The 25,490-nt window shown below is 42.6% G+C and overlaps 1 protein-coding gene across 3 annotated transcripts in view; it reads left to right on the forward strand.

The window, feature by feature from the left end:
* TDRD9 (tudor domain containing 9) overlaps nucleotides 1–25,490 on the forward strand; it is a 164,265-nt gene that overhangs the window by 81,003 nt on the left and 57,772 nt on the right. For all 3 annotated transcript variants that reach the window (XM_075129909.1, XM_075129910.1, XM_048855410.2), the window contains exons 10-18: nucleotides 7,128–7,182; nucleotides 7,377–7,461; nucleotides 9,082–9,139; nucleotides 14,118–14,222; nucleotides 16,910–17,007; nucleotides 17,508–17,639; nucleotides 19,698–19,863; nucleotides 19,958–20,021; nucleotides 20,584–20,647. In XM_075129909.1, the coding sequence (XP_074986010.1) occupies nucleotides 7,128–7,182; nucleotides 7,377–7,461; nucleotides 9,082–9,139; nucleotides 14,118–14,222; nucleotides 16,910–17,007; nucleotides 17,508–17,639; nucleotides 19,698–19,863; nucleotides 19,958–20,021; nucleotides 20,584–20,647 (827 nt within the window). The remainder of the gene's footprint in view (nucleotides 1–7,127; nucleotides 7,183–7,376; nucleotides 7,462–9,081; nucleotides 9,140–14,117; nucleotides 14,223–16,909; nucleotides 17,008–17,507; nucleotides 17,640–19,697; nucleotides 19,864–19,957; nucleotides 20,022–20,583; nucleotides 20,648–25,490) is intronic.

A 25,490-nucleotide genomic window follows, 5' to 3' on the forward strand; every position in this document is an offset into this window, starting at 1 on the left:
GTGACCTTTTTAGTCTTATATTCCAGGCATCTGGTTCCATTTTAGTTTAGGTGGTGTCCAATCTTCCTGTATAGGCTCCTCTTTTTCCAAAAGATTCCCCTGTTCCTAATAAACCAATGTCTCATCCATGCATTGAGACCCCGCAGTTCTGCCTGTGTAACTGGAAGCATTTCAAAGAATGCTACCATGGAGGTCCTGGACTTTAATTTCTTACATAGAAGTCTAAATTTGCCCTACAGGACCTCTCTCCTGCTTTTCCCTACAATATTGGTACCTATATGTACCATGACCACCAGCTCCTCCCCAGCACTGTACGTAAGTTTTTCTAGATGTCTCAAGAGGTCCTCAACCTTCGCACTCAGCAGACAATTCACCATGCGGTTCTCCTGGTTATCATAAACACAATTATCTGTATTTCTAATAATCAAATCTTCCATTACTATTACCTGTCTCTTCCTAATAACAGTTTCCCTCCCCCAGAGAGGTATCCTGAGTGCAAGAGGATACTCTGATGTCATCTGGAAGGAGGGTCCCAACTATGGGATTTTTTTCCTTCTGCTCCAGCTTGATATTCTCCTTCCTCGAGACTTTCATCCTCCTCAACAGCACAGAGGTTGTCAGACTGGGGGAGGGACCACTCTGCTATGTCCTAGAAAGTCTTGTCTGCTTATCTCTATCTTCCTTAGCCCCTTCAGTTTAGCCACTCTGGTTTCAAGAGCCAATACTCGATTCCTGAGGGCCATGAGCTGGTTGCACTGAATATGCACACATGCCACCTGCCCACAAGGCAGGTAATCATACATGCTGCATTCAGTGCAATAAATTAGGTAGCCATCCCCCAGCTGCTGGACCCCCCTGCCTGTATGATGTTTACTCTTGCAGAGGTATTGTTTGTACTTTGGGTATGTTTTTGGGGGTTGGGGATATTGGCCTAAGTATAACGAATGTTTATTTGGTGTATCTGGATGTGTGCTCCCTCACAAAACTCCCCTGTTCACTTGCTCCTCTGGTTGCTTTCGAGCTGGCTTTTAAAATCCCTGTTCTCCCTGGGTTAGCCCCAGCTCCTTGTCAAGAGAGTCTAAAGAAATTAGGGATTAAAGGATGGCAGGCTAGAGTCTTGCTGGGACTTGTCCTCTGTCTTGCCTAGCAGGCTGGTAGGATCAGCATGCAGACCACCAAGGAGACCACACTATAAACTTCAGGGAAGCAGAGACTCGTCAGGGAAGCAGGCACATAACAAACTCACCCAAAGGTCATGTAGTCCCTCCTCCTCCACGTGAAGAACTCCCTCGCAAAACTCCTGTCTGATCACTAGCTCCTGTTTATTCGCTAGCTCCTGTTCACTAACAATCTAGTGGACTACTTGAGCCGACGATCTGTCACAAGTGATCACTGTGGAGGTCTATTATCAACCCAGTATTTCATTTGTGAGGAATTCTCTTAATAGACTTGTTCACCACCAAAGTGGCCCAGAGGTTCATTACAGGACACTTTCATCCTACCATGGAATCAAGGCCTTGTGTAGACTTTGCTACCAATTCTCCTGATTTCCAGAGGAGACAGGACAGAGCCACACTAACCCTAAGAACTCCTTACTGGCCAAGACAATTCTGGCTAATACACATCTCCAGATGGCTGTTCAGCGTCTCGTTCCACTTCCAGACTGTCTGGATATAATATTGCAGAAACAAAATTAGGTACTGCACCCAGCCGTGAAATCACTGCATCTGACAGACTTGGATGTTGGCTTGTTGAGTGCTCATGCCAGGTCCAAGAAATCCTTATGTAAACACAGGCCTTCCCAAAAAGGACTTTCTCAAAAAGAGCGCTTTTCAGTCTGGGCAGGCCAACATGCTTGTGACCCAGTACAGGCTCCTATACCAAAGATGCATGTCTACTTCCTGCATTTGAGACACTCTGGGCTTTCGTTCAGTTCCATAAAGATCTCCATGATCTTGCCATGATCTCTGCCTGCTATCCACGTGTTCAGTCCTGCTCAATCTCCTCACATCCCACAATATCAAGATTCCTGAAGGCATTGTTATATATATACATACTGGTCAGAGAATCCTCCTCACACATGGGATCTCAACATCATTCTTGTGAACCTTATGGTATCTTCTTTTGAGCCACTTTTGAAATACAGTGTACCCTGCTGTAACATCTTCTGGGAGGGCCAGCAAACTCAAACTTATGTCTGACGCCCTCCCAAACCCTTCTCAGTTTTACCCCTTTTGTCCCAAGTGGTTATCCAAATTCAGTGTGTTGTGGGTCATTCCAGTTACAAAATGAAATTGATGATGGAGTTAGGTATTCCTTTGGTGCAATCTTGTTTATTTACAAAGAATGTACAAAATCTTGTTTCCTTGAATACAGGAGGAACTAAACAGGAGACTGTTCCTTTGTTTGGTTTTACAAGTCCATCTTTTCAGTCAGCTCACTATACCCAAAAAGCTTTCTTTTAGCTTTCTCTCAGGGCCACATTACCAGCCTTCTGCTCTACTGTCTGCTTTGCTTTCTCTTGCTGGTGCTTCAGTTTCTGCTGTGTCTGTCTTATATGCTTTTCTGGTCAAACAATACCCAGCAAAGCCTTCTGCGCACATAGTTCTAGTTTCTGGGTGGGCTTACATACCCCTTTTTTGCAGCCCCAACCCAAGACAGAGGATCCTGTTTCCTACAGCGGTCCTAAGTGAAGGATGTCAGGCACACTTATCATACTCAATGACATACCACACAATCCATAATAAAATTCTTCAAAGATAACATCATGTTCAGATTTCATCTGATGCTTATCCCTAAAGTAGACATGGAATTCCATTTGAATCAGTCTATTAACTCATCTGTCTTCTTCCCTAAACCCTCTTAGGAGAGAAAAAGCTCCACACACAGGATGTTTTGAGGGACTGAGCATACTATATTGAAAGAGGAGAGCCTTTCAAACTGCCTTTGCAGCTCTTCATGTCCATTTCTGGTGCTTCAAAAGTCATCTCCTCTCAGAAGATATCAAAATGGATTATGCAGTGCTTAACAATCTGCTACCAAATGGCTGATTATACCTCTCCAATCCAATGTTAATGCTCACTCAACTATAGCAGAAACCTACCCATATCTGAAAACTGTAAGGCAGCCACATGGAATAACTCTCTGACTGTTGTTAAATGCAGTGCTCTTGACCTAGCTGCAAGATCAGATGCCAGGTTTGGGGGAGCAATATTACAATCTCTGTTCAGTTAGGTCAGTCAGAACTCCTGAATTTCACTTGCCAGATGCAGTGCTGCTTGTCGGTCAGCTAGAGTGGGATTCACACTGAGAAGAGAGAATGGTTACTTACCTTTACAGGAACTGTGGTTCTTCAAGATGTCATCAATGTGGGTCCCACAACTCGGCCTGTATCCCCACTTTTTTGGAGTTCTCTGTATCTGTACTCTGAATTAGTGAGGGACTGGGGAGGGGTGGTTGGGGCCACTCTGCCCTTTACCCCTCAGATGAGATTGCAGGTAAGAGAGAAAGGAGGGTCGTGTGGTTATTGCAGTTGAATGTCACCCTGGATAACTGGATTGTATCGCTGCCTCTGCCATAGAGTTCCTGTTCTAGTACCTCATTGTATGGGCACCCAACTTGCAGGGTTGGCAATTTTCCAGGAAAAACTAGTTTAGGAGACGATGCTGGTAAATACTGAACCTGTTTTAAACTGGGAAAAATAATTGAATCGGTGTCCAGCAAGCACAGAACAAATTTTGGGTACATTCATTCAAAACCAAGGTATAGGCTCAGTGTATTCACTACATGAAAGTTGGTCATTTGCTCCAGAACGCTGCATGGCTAAATGCACCTGGACTGGTGGTAGGCAACTCTGCATGCTTCTGACTGCTTAATCAATGCTTCAAGCCCACAGCTTTGCATTATTGTTGTTTTCATGTAATCAGATGTTCTTGACTTTTTGTTTATATAATGATGAAAATTGAAATATGAGTCAAGACATGTATTACTTCTTGGAGAAAATACCAAACTAAAAATGTATACAGACATTCCAATGTTCAGTATTATAATTACATATATTAACGTTACGCCCACTGCGGTCTTACTTTTTATTTGTACAACCCTAAATTATTCTCTGAATCTACTTCATTATATAACCATAATTTGAACATGTAACTAAAATTCACTGTAATGTGGTGTGCATTAATAAAATGGTTTTTAAAATAGAAAATGCCTTAAATTGGAACTAACTGGTTTTTCGTGAGGTGGTAAAAACCACCTCTGGTGAATACTATGCCATTCTTGCTGACTTAAGACACCCAGGGCTTGATTTGCTGAAATGCTGAGGAGTCTCAACTGAAGCAAATGGGAGCTGTGCTTGAATAAAGTGGTATAAATGCTAAGAACTTTGAAAAATCAGAGCCTGGGCATATCTGTTTGGGTACCCCAAATTAGTGGGCACTTGACAGTTTTGGACTTTATCTCTCGTCTTTAGTTCCTTATCTGTAAAACGAGGCTACCTCCCTACCTCACAGGGGCTATGACAATGAATTTATCTCTAAGTCTGTGAAGCACTCAGTCACTATAGCTATGAGGGTCAAAGAAAAGACCATATGGAAACTAATCAATATTCAGTGTAGGGTTTGGATGATGTGGTATGAATAAGGAATGGAATCATAGAATCATAGAATATAAGGGTTGGAAGGGACCCCAGAAGGTCATCTAGTCCAACCCCCTGCTCGAAGCAGGACCAATTCCCAGTTAAATCATCCCAGCCAGGGCTTTGTCAAGCCTGACCTTAAAAACCTCTAAGGAAGGAGATTCTACCACCTCCCTAGGTAACGCATTCCAGTGTTTCACCACCCTCTTAGTGAAAAAGTTTTTCCTAATATCCAATCTAAACCTCCCCCACTGCAGCTTGAGACCATTACTCCTCGTTCTGTCATCTGATACCATTGAGAACAGTCTAGAGCCATCCTCTTTGGAACCCCCTTTCAGGTAGTTGAAAGCAGCTATCAAATCCCCCCTCATTCTTCTCTTCTGCAGGCTAAACAATCCCAGCTCCCTCAGCCTCTCCTCATAACTCATGTGTTCCAGACCCCTAATCATTTTTGTTGCCCTTCGCTGGACTCTCTCCAATTTATCCACATCCTTCTTGAAGTGTGGGGCCCAAAACTGGACACAGTACTCCAGATGAGGCCTCACCAATGTCGAATAGAGGGGAACGATCACGTCCCTCGATCTGCTCGCTATGCCCCTACTTATACATCCCAAAATGCCATTGGCCTTCTTGGCAACAAGGGCACACTGCTGACTCATATCCAGCTTCTCGTCCACTGTCACCCCTAGGTCCTTTTCCGCAGAACTGCTGCCTAGCCATTCGGTCCCTAGTCTGTAGCTGTGCATTGGGTTCTTCCGTCCTAAGTGCAGGACCCTGCACTTATCCTTATTGAACCTCATCAGATTTCTTTTGGCCCAATCCTCCAATTTGTCTAGGTCCTTCTGTATCCTATCCCTCCCCTCCAGCGTATCTACCACTCCTCCCAGTTTAGTATCATCCGCAAATTTGCTGAGAGTGCAATCCACACCATCCTCCAGATCATTTATGAAGATATTGAACAAAACCGGCCCCAGGACTGACCCTTGGGGCACTCCACTTGATACCGGCTGCCAACTAGACATGGAGCCATTGATCACTACCCGTTGAGCCCGACAATCTAGCCAGCTTTCTACCCACCTTGTAGTGCATTCATCCAGCCCATACTTCCTTAACTTGCTGACAAGAATACTGTGGGAGACCGTGTCAAAAGCTTTGCTAAAATCAAGAAACAATACATCCACTGCTTTCCCTTCATCTACAGAACCAGTAATCTCATCATAGAAGGCGATTAGATTAGTCAGGCATGACCTTCCCTTGGTGACTTCATGCTGGCTGTTCCTGATCATTTCCTCTCATGCAAGTGCTTCAGGATTGATTCTTTGAGGACCTGCTCCATGATTTTTCCAGGGACTGAAGTGAGGCTGACTGGCCTGTAGTTCCCAGGATCATCCTCCTTCCCTTTTTTAAAGGTTGGCACTACATTAGCCTTTTTCCAGTCATCCGGGACTTCCCCGGTTCGCCACGAGTTTTCAAAGATAATGGCCAATGGCTCTGCAATCACAGCCGCCAGTTCCTTCAGCACTCTCGGATGCAACTCGTCCGGCCCCATGGACTTGTGCACGTCCAGCTTTTCTAAATAGTCCCTAACCACCTCTATCTCCACAGAGGGCTGGCCATCTCTTCCCCATTTTGTGATGCCCAGTGTAGCAGTCTGGGAGCTGACCTTGTTAGTGAAAACAGAGGCAAAAAAAGCATTGAGAACATTAGCTTTTTCCACATCCTCTGTCACTAGTTTGCCTCCCTCATTCAGTAAGGGGCCCACACATTCCTTGGCTTTCTTCTTGTTGCCAACATACCTGAAGAAACCCTTCTTGTTACTCTTGACATCTCTGGCTAGCTGCAGCTTCAGGTGCGATTTGGCCCTCCTGATAACATTCCTACATGCCCGAGCAATATTTTTATACTCTTCCCTGGTCATATGTCCAACCTTCCACTTCTTGTAAGCTTCTTGGAGCCGAACATTGAATGGTGAGGATAAAAAGAAATACCGAATAGCTACCTATTCAGTGAGCACTGTTTCTCCTATGCAGTATACAAGTCAGAGGTCCTGTGGAAAAATATTATGTGATCATCCAATTAAAGATGGCAGTACAATAGGCAACATGTAATTCTGGCACGTCCTAGAATTTCAATGCTTGACTTTACAACTTTAATTTTCTTTAAATATAGCTTTCTCATGGGGGAAAAAATATAACGGGTAGTGTCAGGCAACTTTAATTATGGGGTAGTACTGCCAGTCCCACGTATAGTAAGTGTAGGTGTGTGTTTGTCATTTTATTTGGAATGTAATTTTATACTCACTTTTCATTGCATGTTTTCTATTTAACCTCTCTGTTGTAATTGTATATGAAAAGGGATAAAGAAATAGAAGAAGAATTAGGAATTAAGCAGAAATGAGAATCCATTTGAGAATAAAATCATTAATTTCTTTGGTTTTGAGTGAGCATCAAAATATTTATTTTAACTCAGCTGTTTATTTCCCCCCTAGGTTTGGCTGAAATGAATTACATGCATGAACTTCTCACAAGCATGATTCACAAAAGGTAAGTTAAAATGAGTAACACACAGTAAAATATTTTCGTATGTACAGTTCTATTTTAATTAAATTCCTGTTGAGTATTTTAATATTAATCCTTCAGCTATGTGAGTTGTATTCCCAAAAGGGACCCCTGGGGTAATTATGCCCCTGACTATTGTGAATTACTGTATAGGTATTACAGTGATGCATTTCCTCTAGGTTGCAAGTATACCTGCTCCATTCAAGTGTGACTTTAGAAGAACAGAATAATGTGTTTTTGACTCCAGTTCCTGGTTACAGAAAGGTAAGCAAGTATTGAAACATGGCTTAATTTTTATAAAAGAAGTGGATAGTTTTGGCCATAGGCAACGTTACCTTCTCAGGCTAAGATGGTGGAATTATTACTAATATTTGAAATTATTAATATTTATATGGGAAACCACCAAACACTAATTTAAGCATAAATTCCTTTCTTAAATCCAAAGGCCAAATGGAATTTATACGAATGCTCTAGACATGCATAAAAAGCCTAAATAATAAGCAATTCACTACAACCAAACAGTAACAAAAGCATTTGATTGAGATACTTACAGATGGACTAAACCCAGGGGTGCTTAGACCCAAGTTGGTCGGCTCCAAAATGGTCAAGCAGGTATTAGCAATGAACTGTTTTAAGAGTTTACTTTTTATATCCTTCAACAAACAAGTAATGTCGTTGCCAATCATTGACTTCAGCTAAAAAGCAACTTGAGACAATTCACCCTTATTTCCGGTCTTAATCCAGATAATATTTACAGCCTCCTTTCTTCCCAAGGCCTTTCCTTTCTTATCTTCTCCCCCACTCTTTGCTTATCAGCAGAACAGTGGGAAGGTTGGGGATTGTTTCTTTTAAGACAATTTTTCTTTGTCTTGTTACTGCAACTCTTTATTTTATTAGTTACTTTGAAAACCATGACAGGTTTCAGAGTAACAGCCGTGTTAGTCTGTATTCGCAAAAAGAAAAGGAGTACTTGTGGCACCTTAGAGACTAACCAATTTATTTGAGCATGAGCTTTCGTGAGCTACATGCATGCATCCGATGAAGTGAGCTGTAGCTCACGAAAGCTCATGCTCAAATAAATTGGTTAGTCTCTAAGGTGCCACAAGTACTCCTTTTCTTTTTGAAAACCATGCATCCCTACCACACTACAAGTAATACTAATTCTCATGGCCTTCTTTTATTTGCTTATTGGGGCCTTCTTTACAACACTTACTTAGCCAAATGTAAGTCAACTTTAATTCTTTAATTTTATTCTTCTCCTACAACTGTATAAAGGCAATCCAGCTTTTTCAAGTTCGAAACTGATCACTTTTCTGGTAGGTCAGAAAAGCTTTCTTCAGTTAATTTACAGCTGTGGCTATTATCACTGTCCACAGCTTAAAAAAAAGGACGGGCTATAATAGACTTGATGAAGTTATAATTAAACAAATTATTGAATATTTTTCCTGCAAAGTGAATTGCAGATGTGGATTCCTGCTCCTGGGTGTCAATAGTTCTCCATGCTGGATCATGCCCTATGTTTGTTAGCGTCTTGATTTCTAGTGCTGTTAGATTATTGAAGTGTTATAGTTAAAAACTTAAAATATATATGTACTATGAAGTTACGACAACCATTTCCAAATATTTTTTTACTATAGCACTCTTTGTTTTATTTTTAAGCACTAGAAAAATAAAATCAAAGTGTTGTGACACCTTTTGTTGTCTAGACACAATACTGAGGAAAATCACTTTGGAAAATGGCAGAGGGCACAAAACACAAATAGCATATTTCTATTTCATTCACAGTTTTTCCTCCCCACCAAGGAAAGTTATATAAATACATATATTAATATAGATGAGTGAACTTTTCTTTGCATATTTTTTTTCTTTTTGGACTTGAACTAGATTATTCTGTCTACAAATATGGCTGAGAGCTCTGTAACAGTTCCAGATGTAAAATATGGTGAGTATCCTATATTGTAATTAGGAATATGTGTATCCTATATGTACTTCACTTGCATTTCCCTACTTCGGTGCCTCCCATCCCCAATCGAAAAAGGCCTTTATCACTGTCTTTACTGTATAATAACTTTGACCGAGAGATTCCACCCCCTTCCACTCTCCCAGCAGCAGGGATTCTCTTACAGACTTTCTTTAAAGGTAACAAGGAAAAGAGAGAGAAAATTAAGATTGACCTACTCTGCGGTATGAGAGTTAGGTAGTGATGGTGGTTGTTAAACGTGTCTGACACTTGAAATAGTTTTGCTGCTTGTGGATGTTGTTGTGACAGAGCTAAAAACAATTGGTATGTCTTTAAGGCATAGTAACTTAAGTAACCCTGTTAAAGGAATCTTTGTCCTGTGGAAAAATGCTTACATGTGGTGGATAGCAACATTAGACATGAACCATTTAAGCTATGTGAAGTTACACATTTATGATTGAGACTTTCAGGTCAACACGAGCACCTATCAACAAAGAGGACTCTCTGTCCCCCATAGATCTGAAAGAAGCATATCTTCATATCACATGTTAGCAGCTCACAGGTATATCTTCACTGTGCTTCAGAGTAGCAGCTGTGTTAGTCTGTATCCGCAAAAAGAAAAGGAGGACTTGTGGCACCTTAGAGACTAACCAATTTATTTGAGCATAAGCTTTTGTGAGCTACAGCTCACTCCTTACCCTTGGACTAGCAGCCAGCCCAGAGTATCCAGACACATTGTGGTAGGGTTGGTAGTAGCTCTGAGGTAGGAAAGGAAATACGTATTCTGATCAGAGCTCGCTCGGTAGATAAAGTATAGCAGACTATTTGGAGAATAACAAAATTTCTGGATTCATACAGACTTGTTATTAACAAAGATCAAAGCCATCTCCTGGCATCCCAAGCTGTCCTTCATCTATGGGGGTAAAGATTGACATAGGCTCCCACAAGGTGTTTCTTTGGATAGCTGAAACCAAGGAAAAGTATAACTGAGTGAGGTGGTTGACAGTTCATTATCTACATAGGTATCTTTCAGTCGGCAAGGACCTTACAGTGCATCCTACTGTCCTTCCCCCATCATCCTACACAGAATGTAAAAGTTACTTGGGAAGTATGTTAGTCCTTTGGTGGATGATTGAGATGGGATAACAAAAGAGGAAGGGGACAAGGAGCCAGTGATATTGGGAAAATGTGTGGGAGCTGATTGATGACTGGAGGCTGTGGGGTAGGGGGTGGAGAGAGGGAGAACTGAAACTGTCTGGGCAAGGAGAATTGGGACAAGGAGTCAGGGCGGGAATGTGACTGGGAGTGGTGGAGGAAGACTGGGACTCGGACAGGGAGCCTTGAGGCAGAGACTAGGACTGGCCAGGCAAGGAGACTGGGACAAGAAGCCTGAGGAGTGGTGACTGGGACTGGGTTGGCAAGATCAATGGGACTGGGACAAGGAACTACAGGTGAGGGAAAGGCAAGACTGGGACAAGGACAGATTTGAGGGGATGGGAATGAAGGGGTGAAGCGTCAGGGGAGGGGATTCTGAAAGGAAGAGCCATACGGTTATGTGCCAGGGAGACCACCCTCCCCTTTACAGCCTGGAATGGAACCTAAGATTCCTGAGTCTCACCATTCCTCTGCTGTCATCAAAGGTTTGTGAAATCCACTGTCAAAATGTTTAATTTTCCTCTGGTGCTGGTCCACACACAGGATGACAGCCTACTATTGCTATTAGTTACTCCATTAGTTCAAGTAACAGTGGTCTGTGCAGTGGATCTAAAGCTACCAGGTCTGCTGATGACCAGTATGGGGTGTCAAAATTCATAGTTCTGTAGATTCTAAGGCCAGAAAGGACCATTGTGATAATATAGTCAGACCTTATGTATAACTCAGGCCATGGAAGTCTCCCCAAAGTAATATGATGCCACATGGTGGAATTTGTTTTTTTCAATTTGCTCTTTTAAAAACCTAGGACCTGATATTTTTCAGAGTACTTAGAATAATATTGCAGTTTACATATTAAAGTTCAACTCCTGTTGATGTACATTGCAGCTGTGAGTCCTCAGCATTTCTACAAATCAGACTCCTGGGTCTCAAGTCAGTCACCAGAAAATGAGGAACACACAGTTTAGCGACCATCTGTGGAAAGTTTGGTTTTGGTGACTTGCTTAGCATCACATAGGAACTCGGTGGAAGAGACAGAAATAGAATCCTGTTCTTCGAGTAGTATGCCTCTGGGTGATCCACTGTGGGTGTATCTGTGCCTCTAATCAAAGATTTTAGGTAGCAGTGTCCATTCAGCCTGCACTTATGCTGTCCTTCCCTCCTGGTCTGCCTCCAGGCTATCTACCGCAGCTCAGTCGAATCCTCCTCAGTTCCTTCTCCACCGCCTTTGGCCTTGAAGGGAGTGAGAGTTGTCCCTTCCTTATCTGCGTCATTAGCATAAGTAGTAGTAGTTTTTGATTCTTTTGTTCTTCTTAATAGTGAGTGTTTCATTATCCTGTTGGGTTAAAAAAAAAAAGAAAAAAAGCTTCCGTTTACCTTTTCCATTTTTAGGAAAGCCCTCCCTTTCTTCTCTTGGGGTGTTTAGAAGATATCAGGAGCTGTGGAAGCTCCCTAAAAGTGAGGAGGACACCAGTGCCCGAATCATGGACCTGGCCCTCTGTGCTGCCCCTTCCCCTCTGCCCTCATGCCGTCCTTTTCCCTCAAGATCCTACCCTACCATTCGCTCTTCTCCGCCTCTTCCCCCCATTACTTGCCTTTACATCTAGTAAAAAGTGGTGAGGGCATGGCCCCCTAGACGCCCCCCTGGAAGAAATTCTAACTTCTTTCAGTTTAAAAAAAGGAAGAAGAAGAAAGACGAGAAAACATCTCTTCTGCATTCTTCACTGCTGGAGGGTAATTGTCCCCCCACCCCCCAGGGGCATGTGCAGCTCTCCAGGCTTCAAGAGATGCCTCTCCTGCAAGGAGTCGATTCCAGACAAACCCTGTGTCCAGTGCCTGGTGGAGTCCCATATCCCTCAGAAGTGTTCCCGCTACCAGCAGCTAAAGCCGAGGTCTTGTAAAAACTGGAAGCTGAATTTAAAACTCCTCCTAATGAGAAGGCACTTCAGCTGCCATGGGACTCTGCTGACCCCGGATCATCCCCCAGAATCTTCAACTTCAAAGGGGGTAGAGTCGGCAAAAAACCACAGCAGATTTCCCCTATAAAGGCTCAAGGAAAAAGGGCTCCAAGCCCTCAAATCGAGTTGTTGGCCAGCCAGAGGGGTTCCGCAGTGTGATCTGCCACCTTGGTACTGGCAGCTCCGAAGCATGGTACCCAGAAGGGGGTCTCCACTGTGAGTTCTGCTGCACCACCTAGAAATATCAGGGGCTCAGGCGCTCAGGCTCTCAGGCAGCGGTACCACCCCCTAACGAGAGAGACAATTACCATGCTGTCTTTAAAAGAGCGGCACCGAGTAAACCTTCAGTACTGTGTGTGACAAAGCTCCCATCTATGGAGCACTCTGTATGTTTACAAACGTTGGTACTGACCGTGTACCACAGACACTCTGCAGCAGCACCGTATGAGCTAACAGTGCTGCAAGAGTTTGGTACTCTAGTGACCTGACAGTTGGGAAAAACTGCAGTCCCCATTACTCTCTACCAGGGCCCTGGTTATGAGCACATCCTGGTCACTGGAATCACTCTCGATACTAGGCTACGTAACGCACAAACCCTGGTCAGAGCCATCCTTACCCACTGATAAGTCTGACAGTGACCAGGAGGATCTCATTTCCCTGGCCTCTCACCATCACAGCACAAGGGACCTCCTCAGTTCCATCGAGCTGACCCGCAATCATGGTATGGGCCTCCTTGGGGACCTCCCCCCCGATGGCTGTACGGATCCTATTGAAGGTGCTGACTTTCCAATGTACTGGGGGGTGGGGTGGGGTGTGCTCGACTGCTGGCTCTGCCCCAGGCCCCACCCCTTCCTCCAGGCCCCTCCCCTCCCCCCAAAGCATCATGCCCTTGCTCCTCCCCCTCCCTTCAGAAGCCTCCTGCACACCATGAAACAGCTGATCACAGTGGGCGGGAGGCGCAGGGAGGGAGGGGAGAGGCATCAATTGGTGGGGCCGGTGGTGGGCGGCAAACATTTGGTGGGGGAGCTGAGGGGGGGGCTGCTGGTGGGTGCTCAGCACCCACCATTTTTCTCTGTGGGTGCTCCAGCCCCAGAGCACCCATGGACTCAACACCTATGGATCCTGTACTTCGCGGGAATCTGGGGTGTCTCAGAGAGAGTCTGTCAGACGGTCTCCTACAATGTCACTGTCCAGAGCCCCTGAGCCAGGGGTGGAAGAACAGGAGGAAGGGCTCGAAGGGAAAGCTACCCTTCCAGCAAGCTTCTTATTTTCACTGGGCGAGGCTGTGACGCCCCTCCTCCATTACTAGCTGATTTTAAGAACTTTTGGGATCTTACCAAGAGGGTAGTGGATGAGCTGCAAATTCCCCTGCAGGAGGTAACAGATACACATCACAAGCTGGTGGATATTCTCCACACTGCCTTCTCATTATATCTTATATCTTACAAGTGATTTACTTATTTTGTTCACATTGTTAGTGCTGTATTTTTAAAAGAATTTTAGCAGATAAAACAGAAGTATTAGGATAGAATATCCAAATGCAGAAATGGCTGCTTTGTATGTATATTATCCAGTGCGCACTAAGATTCTGTTGTAATTCAAAGTAAACACTGGAATTCTAGTTTGGAATGCTACTGTAGACATTCAGACTATTCCAAGTGTAATTGTGTATATGTAGAGCTTTAGCCCACTTTCTTTCAATTAATTGCGTTTTTTTTCCATTTAAGATTATCCTTTATGGCTACAGAAAATCAACCAATATTTGTTTTATTGCAGAAATTTGTCCTCAGTGCAATACTTGAATTACTGTGTTTGTTTGTTTATTTATGTATTTTTGTTTTAAATTGCAGTCATCGATTTCTGTTTGACTAGAACTCTGGTTTGCGATGAAGACACTAATTATCAGAGCCTGAGACTTTGCTGGGCTTCTAAGACTAGTTGTAATCAGAGGAAAGGTAAGGCATCAATAGTCTTATGTTAAGAAGCTTCAGAGAAACTTGTTAGGTATGGCATAGGAGTTTTGCCTTGGCTTTTAGCAGCATTAATATTAAGTGAAAAGGCCATTTCACATAATCTTTGCTCTGTGTGTAGGTCTGTTGTAGCTTTTGGGTTATTTGATTTGTCACTGTTCCAGAATATTCAAATGTGATTTCGTAAATATGTTGATACATACTGCCCTGTAATGTTTTTATTTTTATTTCTTTTCATATGGAAACTTACATAACACCCTAAAACTTGGGAGGATTGCTTATTATACTTTTAGAATAATATAGCTTTAAATGGTACTTGGTTTTAAATGCAGAATTCTGTTTTTTAAAGTGAGGTATTTACTTCTTCCTTAACTCATACACTGTGCTCTCTGAATAAATTTAAAATGACGGCCTTGCTTTTTTTAGCAAAATTTATTTGCATCAGAAGTGTGATCCTATCTATTATTAAAACAGGACACAGAGTTCCTCAGGTTAAACGTTGCCAAACTTACTTTAAAATGTGTATTTCCATACTGATCCTGGAAAATGAATACATTCTTGAAAATGAAGGCTACAGCATGGATAACATTCAAAATATTCTGCTCAGATGCTACAATAAAGCCCCAGGGCCTTGGATTTGTGTGATATAGTTACATGCATTTTGCACTGTCCCTCTGCTTTGCCTGCCAGTCCTGTTCCTGTACACAGGAATGGCAATGAAATGTTCTAGAATGTTGCTCTGCTTGCAAAATAGCAGGCTTGCTGAATGGAAGAACAGTACTCTATGTTCCAGCCAACCAAAACTACAGTTGTAGCTTGGTGTAATTTTCAGCATGACAATCTTGATCCTGTCAGTTCCACATATAATGGAAAACTCAGAAGTTATAGTTGTTAAAAAATCAGAAACTGTAAGTACTATGTCACCTTTTTTTGTGTTAAATTTTTCACTATTGCTTTTAAGAAGCTTTAGATGGCGTAGGGATTAAAAGTGCCTAAACTAGCACTCCCAGCAGTGGAGCTGCACTAGTAGTGGTGGTGGTGCAGTTGTGGAAGAATTCTCAAAAATATGCAGATGTAGACAAGACTTAGATACTTAATTGCAGCCTGCAGAAATAAAATATACAGGGACATTGTCATGTAGTTTAGGCATTACATTTGGGTTTTAGGTCTTACAGTTAACTAAATCAGATATCTATAGGAATGCTTATATTAAATAATAATTAAAAAAGATAACTTTGAACCATTCTCCCTCCCCTCAAGCTTTCAGCAAACCTCTCTGTGAGCATATTGCATGATTGGTAATATACTGATCAGGAGAAGGTAGCAAGATAAGGATTAGTCCTAGTGCTCCTCTCTGGATCTTGCAGATTTCCAAGAGAAAAGCCATGCTGGCAATTAAAGTTGTTGCAATCACAGCTAATTTATCCTTTATGCTCTAGGAAGTGGAGAATCAGTGGTAGCAAGGCTCACGAGATCCATGTTGCCAGGAGTATGAGGTTTAGATATATCAACAGAGGAGGCCAGCTCCCTGCATGTTAGCCTCTGATCTGTTCAAATGTGCTTTTATTTCTCAAATGAGCCATAAACTCCATTTGGCATTTGCAGACCAGATTCTCTATCCCAGTGCAAGGTCAGAACCCTTTTCCTTTCAAAGGGGAGAATGAAATGAAGTTCTAAATTTCTAGCAGAATTTTTTTTCTTATAGGATTTTTTTTTTTTCATGGGAGGATGATCAAATTCTAAGGTGAAATTTTCAGAAGTGCTCAGGTGACTAAGGAGCCTAACTCCCATTTTCAGAAGTGATTTAGGAGCCTAAGTCTCACTGAAATACTTCGTCATTTCCTGTTCTGTGTGTGTATAAATGTGGAAACTTAACATGCTGCATAGGCTTTTTTCAAATGATGTTCACTCTGTTTGCATTATATGAAATCTATGAATTATCAGTGTACTATGTGCTGTACAATAGAGGAAGTGTGCCTAAGAAGTCCCAGCTCCAAAGAGCTTAGACTAAGGTGCTGATCCTGCAGTGAGCTTTGCAGGTTACTCACTGCAGGATCAGGACTTGTGCACATTTTGCCACAAAGTGATAGAATATGAAGCCAGATATTCCTATACAAAACAAACAGATGTACTCAGTACCGCTCATACACTTCAGGGGTTAGGTGGGTATTTATAGCAACCATAGTATTTGAGTCTGCCACACACTCTTTAATATATTTATCCTGGCAACACCCTGGTGAGCAGGGAAGCACGTTTTTTCCCATTTTATGGGTAGGCGCTGAGGCCAGAGACTAAGTGATTTTCCTATCTTCCACGAGTCTGTGACAGAGCAAGAAATTCAGTCCAAATCTCCCAAGTTTCAGGCTAGCATACTAACCGCTAGTTGTCCTTACTTCCATCTTCCAGATCCTGACTTTGGATCTCATAGGGTTCATTCTGCAGTTGCTGCATAAGATGGGGAAGGGGAATTAGACTTTAGATGGGATTTTCAGTTTGAATTTTCTTATTTGAGTTTTACTCAAGTCTGTTACCTTTGCTACATTGTCTTGTTGTGAAATATTTGGAATGTGTGTGAATGAATCTTTTAATTTTAGTATAACATGTTTAAGTCTGAGATTGTCAGTTTACAAATCATTGCCAAAGCATGCCTTAATCTGCTGTATTATTTAAAGGCCGTGCTGGACGTGTTTCCAAAGGGTACTGTTATAGGCTTGTACACAAGGACTTCTGGACAAACTATATACCGGAAAATGCAATACCTGAGATGCTGGTAAGAATTATTTTCAAATGTAATTTTTGTAATATGATTTTATCTGTGTTTAGTGATGCAAGTGGTAAGTGTGGCTACATTGTTGTTAAAGATAATGTATAATTATGAAAGTTATTGACATGTTCAGAGAGTGTAAAAATGGTCGATGTTTTGGAGTAATTTGACTAATATTTAGTAATATAGAACGAAGCTGGTAAAATAATACTTTCAGGATACTTCTACTGGAAAAATAGACATAATGTGTTAACCATTTTCTCTTTGTAGAGGAAGACATATCAGGTCAATAAAACTACATTATCTTGAATGGTTTGGTAGCCTGCTAAAAGTAGAATCTATCCGTAACTTTGGGAAATACGGTTCAGTTATCGAATAGATTTATTTGGCGGTCTATATCTAAAATGTGGCTTTTATAAAAGGAAACATTCCATATAGCAAGTTAAGTGAGTTAACTTCTGCCATTTGTGGAAAGATAACATTTACAAATTTATTTTTCCTTTCAGCGTTGCCCATTAGGAAGTACAGTCTTAAAGGTTAAATTGCTTGACATGGGGGAGCCAAGAGCCTTATTGGCAACAGCTCTATCTCCACCCAGTATAGGTGACATTGAGCGCACCATTCTTCAACTTAAAGAGGTAGGCACTGTGACGGGGCTCCTCCCCCCCACCCCGGGGTGCCGCCTGGGACTGAGGTACCACTGAGCACCCTGACCCACCAGCCTGGGCTCCCACTCACCCTGTAATGCTGTGACAAGCTGCAGACATGCTCCCAGTTTCACACTTTCTTCAGCACACAGGTAGGGACACATCCAGCTGTAATAACATGAAAACAGGCTTTCTGACCAGCCCACATGGGAAGGCTATTTAGCTAGGGCACTTACTAGCTTCCAAGGTGTGCACCCCCCTCTGAAGAGTAAACCCCAAATTGTACTGTCTTGCACTGCAAGGGAACTGTACAGCGCAAGCTTGTGAAATTTGCTCCCCTCCCTCAGTGTGGAGGACGATATGCAACAACTCCTCCCCCCCGCCCCCGGGTTATGATTTCCACACACCGGTTTTAGACCAAGCAAAAATAAACATATTAACTACAAAAGAGAGGTTTTAAGTGATTATAAGGGATCGCAAACCGATCAAAGTAGATTACCTAGCAAATTAAAAAAACACAATCTAAGCTTAATATACTAAAGAAATTGGATATGAGTAGCAAATTCTCACTCTAAATGATGATTTGAGCAGTTCACAGAGATTCTTGAGGGCAAGCCGCACCAGGTATTCCTTTCACAGACTAGAAATCCCTCTAGCCTGGGTTCAGCCCTTCTCCCCCAGTTCAGTCCTTGTTTCTCAGGCATTTCCAGCAGTTTTCTTGGGTGGGGAGTCAGTGAAGAACAAACCTGATGTCACTCCCCTGCCTTCAATAGCTTCTGCATATGGTGGGAACCCTTTGTCTCCAATTTTTTGGTTCCCTGCCTTTCAGTGGAAAAACACTGGTATTCTGTGATGGAGTCCAGTACCAGGTGACTAGGTCACATACCTCTGTAGAGCCATAGCAGCCATGGGTCAGAGACTGTTTTTACCATCCTCAGGAAAACTTCCCAGGCAGGCTCTGTGGTGGGAGATAAGCATCTTCTAAGACCTATTGTTTTCCCTGATGGCTCTTCCCAGGCAGCTATCTAGACTGATTGCTTTCTGTCTAGTGGGCGTTCCCCAGATGTAAACACATTTATAACAGATGCATAGACAATATTCCTAACTGCAGATACCAAAATGATACTTGCATACAAATAGGATAATCATGTTCAGTGAATCATAACCTTTTCAGTTATATCTCGTATGACCTATCTTGTATAAAATACATCATAGTTATGCCATAATTATATCATAATATTAGTATGAAGAATGTGGGGTGTAATGCCACAGGCACTTCTCCTAATTGTTTTGCTGAAGCCCAGATAGTCTAAATATACTGTAAATAGTCTGAACTTGTGTCTAATAAGACATTTAAAGAGGTACTGACTCCTCATAGAAAACTGAAAAAAAGCAAAAACAAAAAAAAACTAAACCTATCAGTTTAGAAACACTTTCTTTTCCCCTCATTGGGGGACATCACTCCCCTTTTTAACATAATTTCTGCAACCATCAATGTTAATGTTGCTACAACAGGATTACGGCTTCATTTAGGAGCAGGCACAGATGACTATTTGGGAAATAATCCTGTTTGTAGACAAGCATCCTTAATAAGAAAGTATGAAAAAATAGTAACGAAGCCATGTGCTGTAAGAATTGTTTATAAATAAAAGCCAAAGTTCTGTCCACCTCTTCCATTCTCGGAGAATGGTTCTGATATTGCGCAACTCTGCACAGAGTTTGTGCTTGCTGATGGTAAACACTGTGGGAGCATTAGTGACATTAAACATATCCTCCTTTCCCCCAAATGTAGGAGTAACAGTTTAAAAGTAGTGTAGTTCATTGGCATCTTCAATCTCTACCACACACGTTTTAGCTGCAAAAAGGTGGGCTTTTTAAATTTTGGTTTAAGCTTCCCAACCTTTTTTCTCCGCCAAGCACCTATAGTGGTTTCTGCTACTAATTTCAATTCTTGTTCTAGGCCAGATATATTTTTTTTTTTGATGCAAAGGTCTTTGATGTCGGCAAAGTTGAGTCGTGCTATTAACCATATGATTAATTTTTATAAAGATGGGAGCACTTGCAATTAGTGCACTTCCTGAAGAAGAAAATCCTTATGATGGTGAGCTAACCTTCTTAGGAAGAGTACTGGCACAATTGCCTGTGGACCAGCAGCTCGGAAAGCTAATAGTTCTTGGCCATGTCTTTGGATGTTTAGAAGAATGCCTTATTATAGGTAGGTGAGGGAACAAAAAACATTTAAGAACCATCATCATAAAACTACATCCGGATGTGTTGCAGCTCTTGATTTCCATCTATTTTTGTTACAGCTGCAGCACTTTCTTTGAAGAACTTTTTTGCAATGCCTTTCAGGCAGCATCTTGATGGATACAGGTATTTTATTTTCAAGATATTTAACTTCTTGTTTTTAAAACAAATACCTAGCCAGCCATGCTGCTTCTCCAGGGAGTCTTGGGATTTTGTCTTCTAGACTTTGCGGAGAGGGTGCCGGGAGTTTGATCTCTTCTTGTCGATCACAATGCTGAGAACATATTACTTTGCCTTTCTACTATAAGAATAAAGCTAGCCTGTACAGAAAACCAAGCTTTTTCAGGACCAGACTGAAACACTGGAATGGACTTCCATGTGAACTAAATTCCACCCCCCCCCCCGCTCTAAATGCAAGCCACACTTTATCCTATGCCTTCTCTAAGATAAATACATAGCTGTGTGCACATTCTTAAAAAAAAAAAAACCTACTAAAACACTATACTACACACAGTTCATCCCGTGGGGTGACAATATGAGAGAGAACAAGCCACACGTGATAGTTGCTTAATGCACTGTTGGAGGGCACTGAGATACAACTGTGACGAGGGCAATATAAGAACCTTGCAGAATAGCCTTAAACTTATTCATTGTTTATCTTGTGATACCTTTCTGTTTGCATTCCCAGGAGCAAAATGAATTTTTCTGGAAATAGTAAGAGTGACTGCATTGCACTTGTGGATGCATTTAAGGTAATCATGTTTTCTAGTATTCTAATGAAAGGGCTGATCTTCCAATGAAATTTAGCAAACATAAAGATGTATTTACTTAGCCTTGTAGAAGCTCTACAGTGTTAACAGGGCTAATAATAGCTGCTTAAAATATAATCTGTACAATGTTAGTTTGAGCTACTTATTTCATTGTTAATATCCTCGTTAGATGGTTTCCAAAAGAAGTTTCTATCATAACCCTTGTTTCTTCTTCAAGTATGTGTCAGTGTGGAACCCGCTGTAGGTGCACACTTGGCTCATGCACGTAACAGTGGCTTTTGAATAGCAGTTTCCGGTGGCACACCCTGTGATCCATCGTGCTCCCATGGGAGGGTATAAAAGGACAAATGACCCTCCCCCAGCTCGTTCTTACTGCCTGCGGCAGCAAGATGGAACTCAGTGAATATCCAATCCACTACTCTTTTCAGAGCTTCAAAACTCTGGGTTTTTTTTTTTTTCACAGATCTTCTAAGAACTTCTTTTCCTCTTTGCAAATCCCAGAATTGTACATTTTAAAAAAGAAAAGTATTTGGTACCCCTCCAATAACTAGGTGAGGTGCTTAGTGTAGTGGCATGGCGGACTCTAAACCATGAGGATTCAAACTCTGCCTTGTTACAGCTCCATGCTGTGAACTATCAGGTCCTGTTCACAAAGTATAACTTCCTCACTTAAGAAAGTCACCCGCTTCCTGTCCAGAATCCCACAGGAGAATAGGGAGGAACTAAAAGATACCATAAGAGGCCCAGATGGCCATGAAAATAGCATTTATGAGTGGCTATGGATGTGTCTGACATGGCCATGAGGTCAGTAGCCATGACTGTCATTGTTAGAAGGTCCTCATAGCTGCTAGCATCCAGCATCCTGAAAGAGGTGCAATCCACCCTAGAGGACCTGCCCTTTGAATGGATAGAGCTCTTTAGCAATAGAACTGATGAAGTGTTTCATTTGCTTAGTGACTCAAGGACTACATGGCAATCTGTGGGGATCTTCAGACTGAATCCTCATCTAAAGTTTGTGATACAGCAGGGCCAGGGAGCAATGGGAGAGTGGTAGAGGGGAGCTATATAAGCCCTAGGCTAATTAAGGTGTGATTCCCTGTAGACTGGGGGAGGTTAATACAGGTAAATTTGAGCATCTGTAGCCAATTAAGGCCCTGTCAGGAACCTAATTAAAAAACCCTGCTTCAGGTGGACAGGGGGAGCAAGGAAAAAGAGAGGACTGGAGTTGAGATTTGTGTGGCTGAGAATTGAAAGACCAGAGAAGTGGAGGAAGGGAGATCCTGTCCCAACAGAACAGGGAGACTCCCTCCCCCAGTGTCAAGGACCAAGGGTAACCCTACCCAAAGGGGAAGAGAGTAAGAAACCCACAGCGTTTGAGAGTGGCGGGGGCTCAGAGTGAGAAGCAAACTCAGATCCTTTCCCCACTTCCCTCTTCAACCACCTTCCCGGGCCACTAATGGGGCCCTCAGCACCCCAAGAGCAGGGGCAAGGGATGGCGTCCTAGCCTCCCACCACCAAGAAAAGTGCAGAACCCGCCATACCAACAAAGGCCACTTTGTCACAAGTTGTACAAATACCAACCCCAGCAGAAGTAGAGGACACTCTCCTACTCACAGGATCAAAAGCCTGTGTACAGACTGAGAAAACAACTCCGGTACTCCAGGGGATGGCGGTCACAACTGCCATACTCTCAGAGGCAGTAGGTTTGATGGGGGTGTTGGTTGCCACATGAATGGCAGTCCAGATCCTGTTACCACATTTGCCTTTCCCCTTTTGAGTAGGCTTGGTCTACTATCATAGCTGACAAATGGGTGCTAGGCATCATCGCCCAAGGCTATCTCATCTGTATCCACTCCTTACGCTTTACCCACCCTTCTTCCCCATCCCTCTTCAGGGTTCACCCAGCTAGGCCTGTTGGTGAACGCCGTGAAAAATAGTCTCTTATCCAGTCACACAAGATTGAGTTCATAGGGGCCGTGATAGATTCCAGGTCGGTCAGAGCATAGCCTCAGGATGGGTTCCTGTTGTTGAAGTCACCGTTACTAGAGAGAAAATCAAACCCAACTACAATAGTGTGGACTTGCCTTAGGTTGCTAGGCCATAGGTTAGTGTTCACATATATGGTGCTGGTTGACAGATTTCACCTGCTTGCCCTACAACTTTGGCTTAGATCTGTCTGTTCTCCAGCAAGATAGCAAATGAACAGAGGTCTTAGTGCCACCTCATGTCATAATGGAACTGAGGTGGTGACACTGGCCAAAGAGCTGATGCATAAATGGGTATCTCAAGTAGGGGGAGAGAGTTTATTTTACCTCTGGATTTGACCCTGGTGCAACCGCAGCGGGAATACTGTGTCCAGTTCTAGAACCCAAAATATTCAAGGAGGATGTTGTTAAGGGTTTGTAGAAGAGACACAAGAATGATTAAAGGATTAGAAAAGATGCCTTAGTAATAGACTCAAGAGCACAATCTGTTTAGTTGAACAAAAAGGAGGTTAAGGGATGATTTGATTATAGTCTATAAGTACCTACACGGGGAACGAATATTTAATAATGGGCTCTTCAGTGAAGCAGAGAAAGGTGTAACACAGTTCAGATGGCTGGAAGTCAAAGCTAGACAAATTCATAATGGAAATAAGGTGCAAATTTTTAACGATGAGAGTACTTAATCATTGAAATAATTCATCAAGGGTTGGTGGATTCTCCATCACTAGGAATTTTTAAATCAAGATTGGATGTTTTCCTAAAAGATATGCTTAATCTTCTAGGGATTATTTTGGGGAAATTCTCTGGCTTGTGTGATCAGGAAATTAGACTAGATGATAACAATTGTCTCTTCTGACCTTAGAATCTATTATTATATGTGGTAGCTAGTATCATTCCTTGTATGTTCTTGGGTTCTGTTCTTACTTTCTCTCCCCAACAATGGCGTTAATCCTGGATGTGTCAGGGACACCCTAGGGAGCCCAGCTGAACCACCTACAGATACAAGGGACCTCTAACTCAGAAGGGACTTCACATAAATGTCTTGGAACAGAAAGTCATCAGGCTAGCCTGTGTGGCATTCTTACCTGTTCTACAGAATTCCACAGTGCAGATGCAGGCAGCCAGTGAATCCAATAAGTACTACATATATAAGCAAAAAGGCACCCACTGATCACCACTCTCCATCAAGCTCTAGACGTGGTGCCAACAATACAAGATAACCCTCCTGGCTCTTCATCTTGTGGGAGTCAGCAACAACCTGGCAGACTTCCTGAGCAGACAATCCATTATCAGTCACAAGTGGTTGCTGTAGAGGTCTGTCATAGAACTAATATTCCATCATTTTGAGGGCGCATGTCCCACTGGTAGACCTGTTTGCTACCAAGGATAACCTGAAATGTCAGAACTTTTGCCCCAGAGGGGATGTGAGCACAGGATCATTACCAGACCTCCTCCTTCTGCAGTGGAATTAAGCCCAAGTATATGGCTTCTCACCAAGTCCCCCTTCCCTATGGTGGTGTCCAAAATCACAAGACAGAGCCATGATCATCCTCATAGCTCCCTGTTGTCCAAGTCCAATTTTGGCTGGCAAACCTGCTACAGATGTTCATTCAACCACATTTCCAGGTCCTAGACTGCCTAGATCTGATTTCACACTACAACTGCCAGATACTCCATCCAGACCCAAGGTCACTGAATCTGACAGGATGGCTGTTTGGTTAAATACCAGCATGGACCGAGACTGCTCCCTGCAGGTCCAAGAGATCCTGATACAGAGCAGGAAGATGTCTACCAGAAAGACTTAATCCTCAAAATGAAAGAGGTTCTTAGTTTGGGCAGCCCAGTACAGCCAGAGCCCTTGATACCAAAGATCCTTGACTACTGGTTGGATTTCAAATACTCTGGCCTTTTGTTCCACTCCATTAACGTCTGCCTTGCAACAATCTCTGTTTGCCATCCACCTGTGCTGTCATGCTTGGTCTTCTCCCGCCTGATGGTAAAAATGTTCTCAAGGGCTTACTGTATACTTATCCACCAGTCAGAGAGCTGCCTACTGCCTGGGACCTCAGTATCATTCTCCTGAGGCTCACTGAGCCTCCCTTTAGAACTTCTTTTGGAATGCTCCTTACATCATCTCATCCTGAAGACAGTCCTTCTAGTTGCCATCACTTTGGCTGGGAGATAGTGAGCTTCAAGCACTTAAGGCTGAATCTCTCTCTGACATTCCATATGAGCAAAGTGGTGCTGAAACCTCACTCTTAAATTCATTCCCAAGATGGTCTGAGTTCTATGAGAATCATTCAATCTCCCTGTCTTCTTTCCTGAATCCCCATTCTATACCAGAAGAGAAGAAATTGCATTTTGCATGTTTCCAGAGCCTTGCTTTATTAGATTGATAGAGCAAAACCGTTCAGACTATCTTCCCCAATAGATACTACTAATCAGATGACTTCAATCTCGTGTGCGAAGCGCATGCATTTCTACAGTGGGATCCACACAGACAGCTTCTTGAAGAACCACAGTTACTATATGGTAAATAACTGTTCTTTTCATTGTCTTGAACTTCCTAATGTTCTTTTGAGCTTAATTTTCCATAGTTGTCACGCCAAATGATTATTTTAAGAACAAAAGAATGGCCATACTTGGTCAGATCAGTGGTCCATCTAGCCCAATATCCTGTTTTCCAACAGTGGCCAAAGCCAGATGCTTCAGAGGGAATGAACAAACAGGGCAGTTATCAAGTGGTCCATCCCCTGTCGTTCAGTGTCAACATCTGGCAGTCAGATTTAGGGATACCCAGAGCATGTGCTATTCTAATGGTTTCAGTACGCTCGGGTGGT

This window comes from Caretta caretta, chromosome 6 (genome assembly GCF_965140235.1).
Source record: "Caretta caretta isolate rCarCar2 chromosome 6, rCarCar1.hap1, whole genome shotgun sequence".
Classification (NCBI taxonomy): Eukaryota; Metazoa; Chordata; order Testudines; family Cheloniidae; genus Caretta; species Caretta caretta.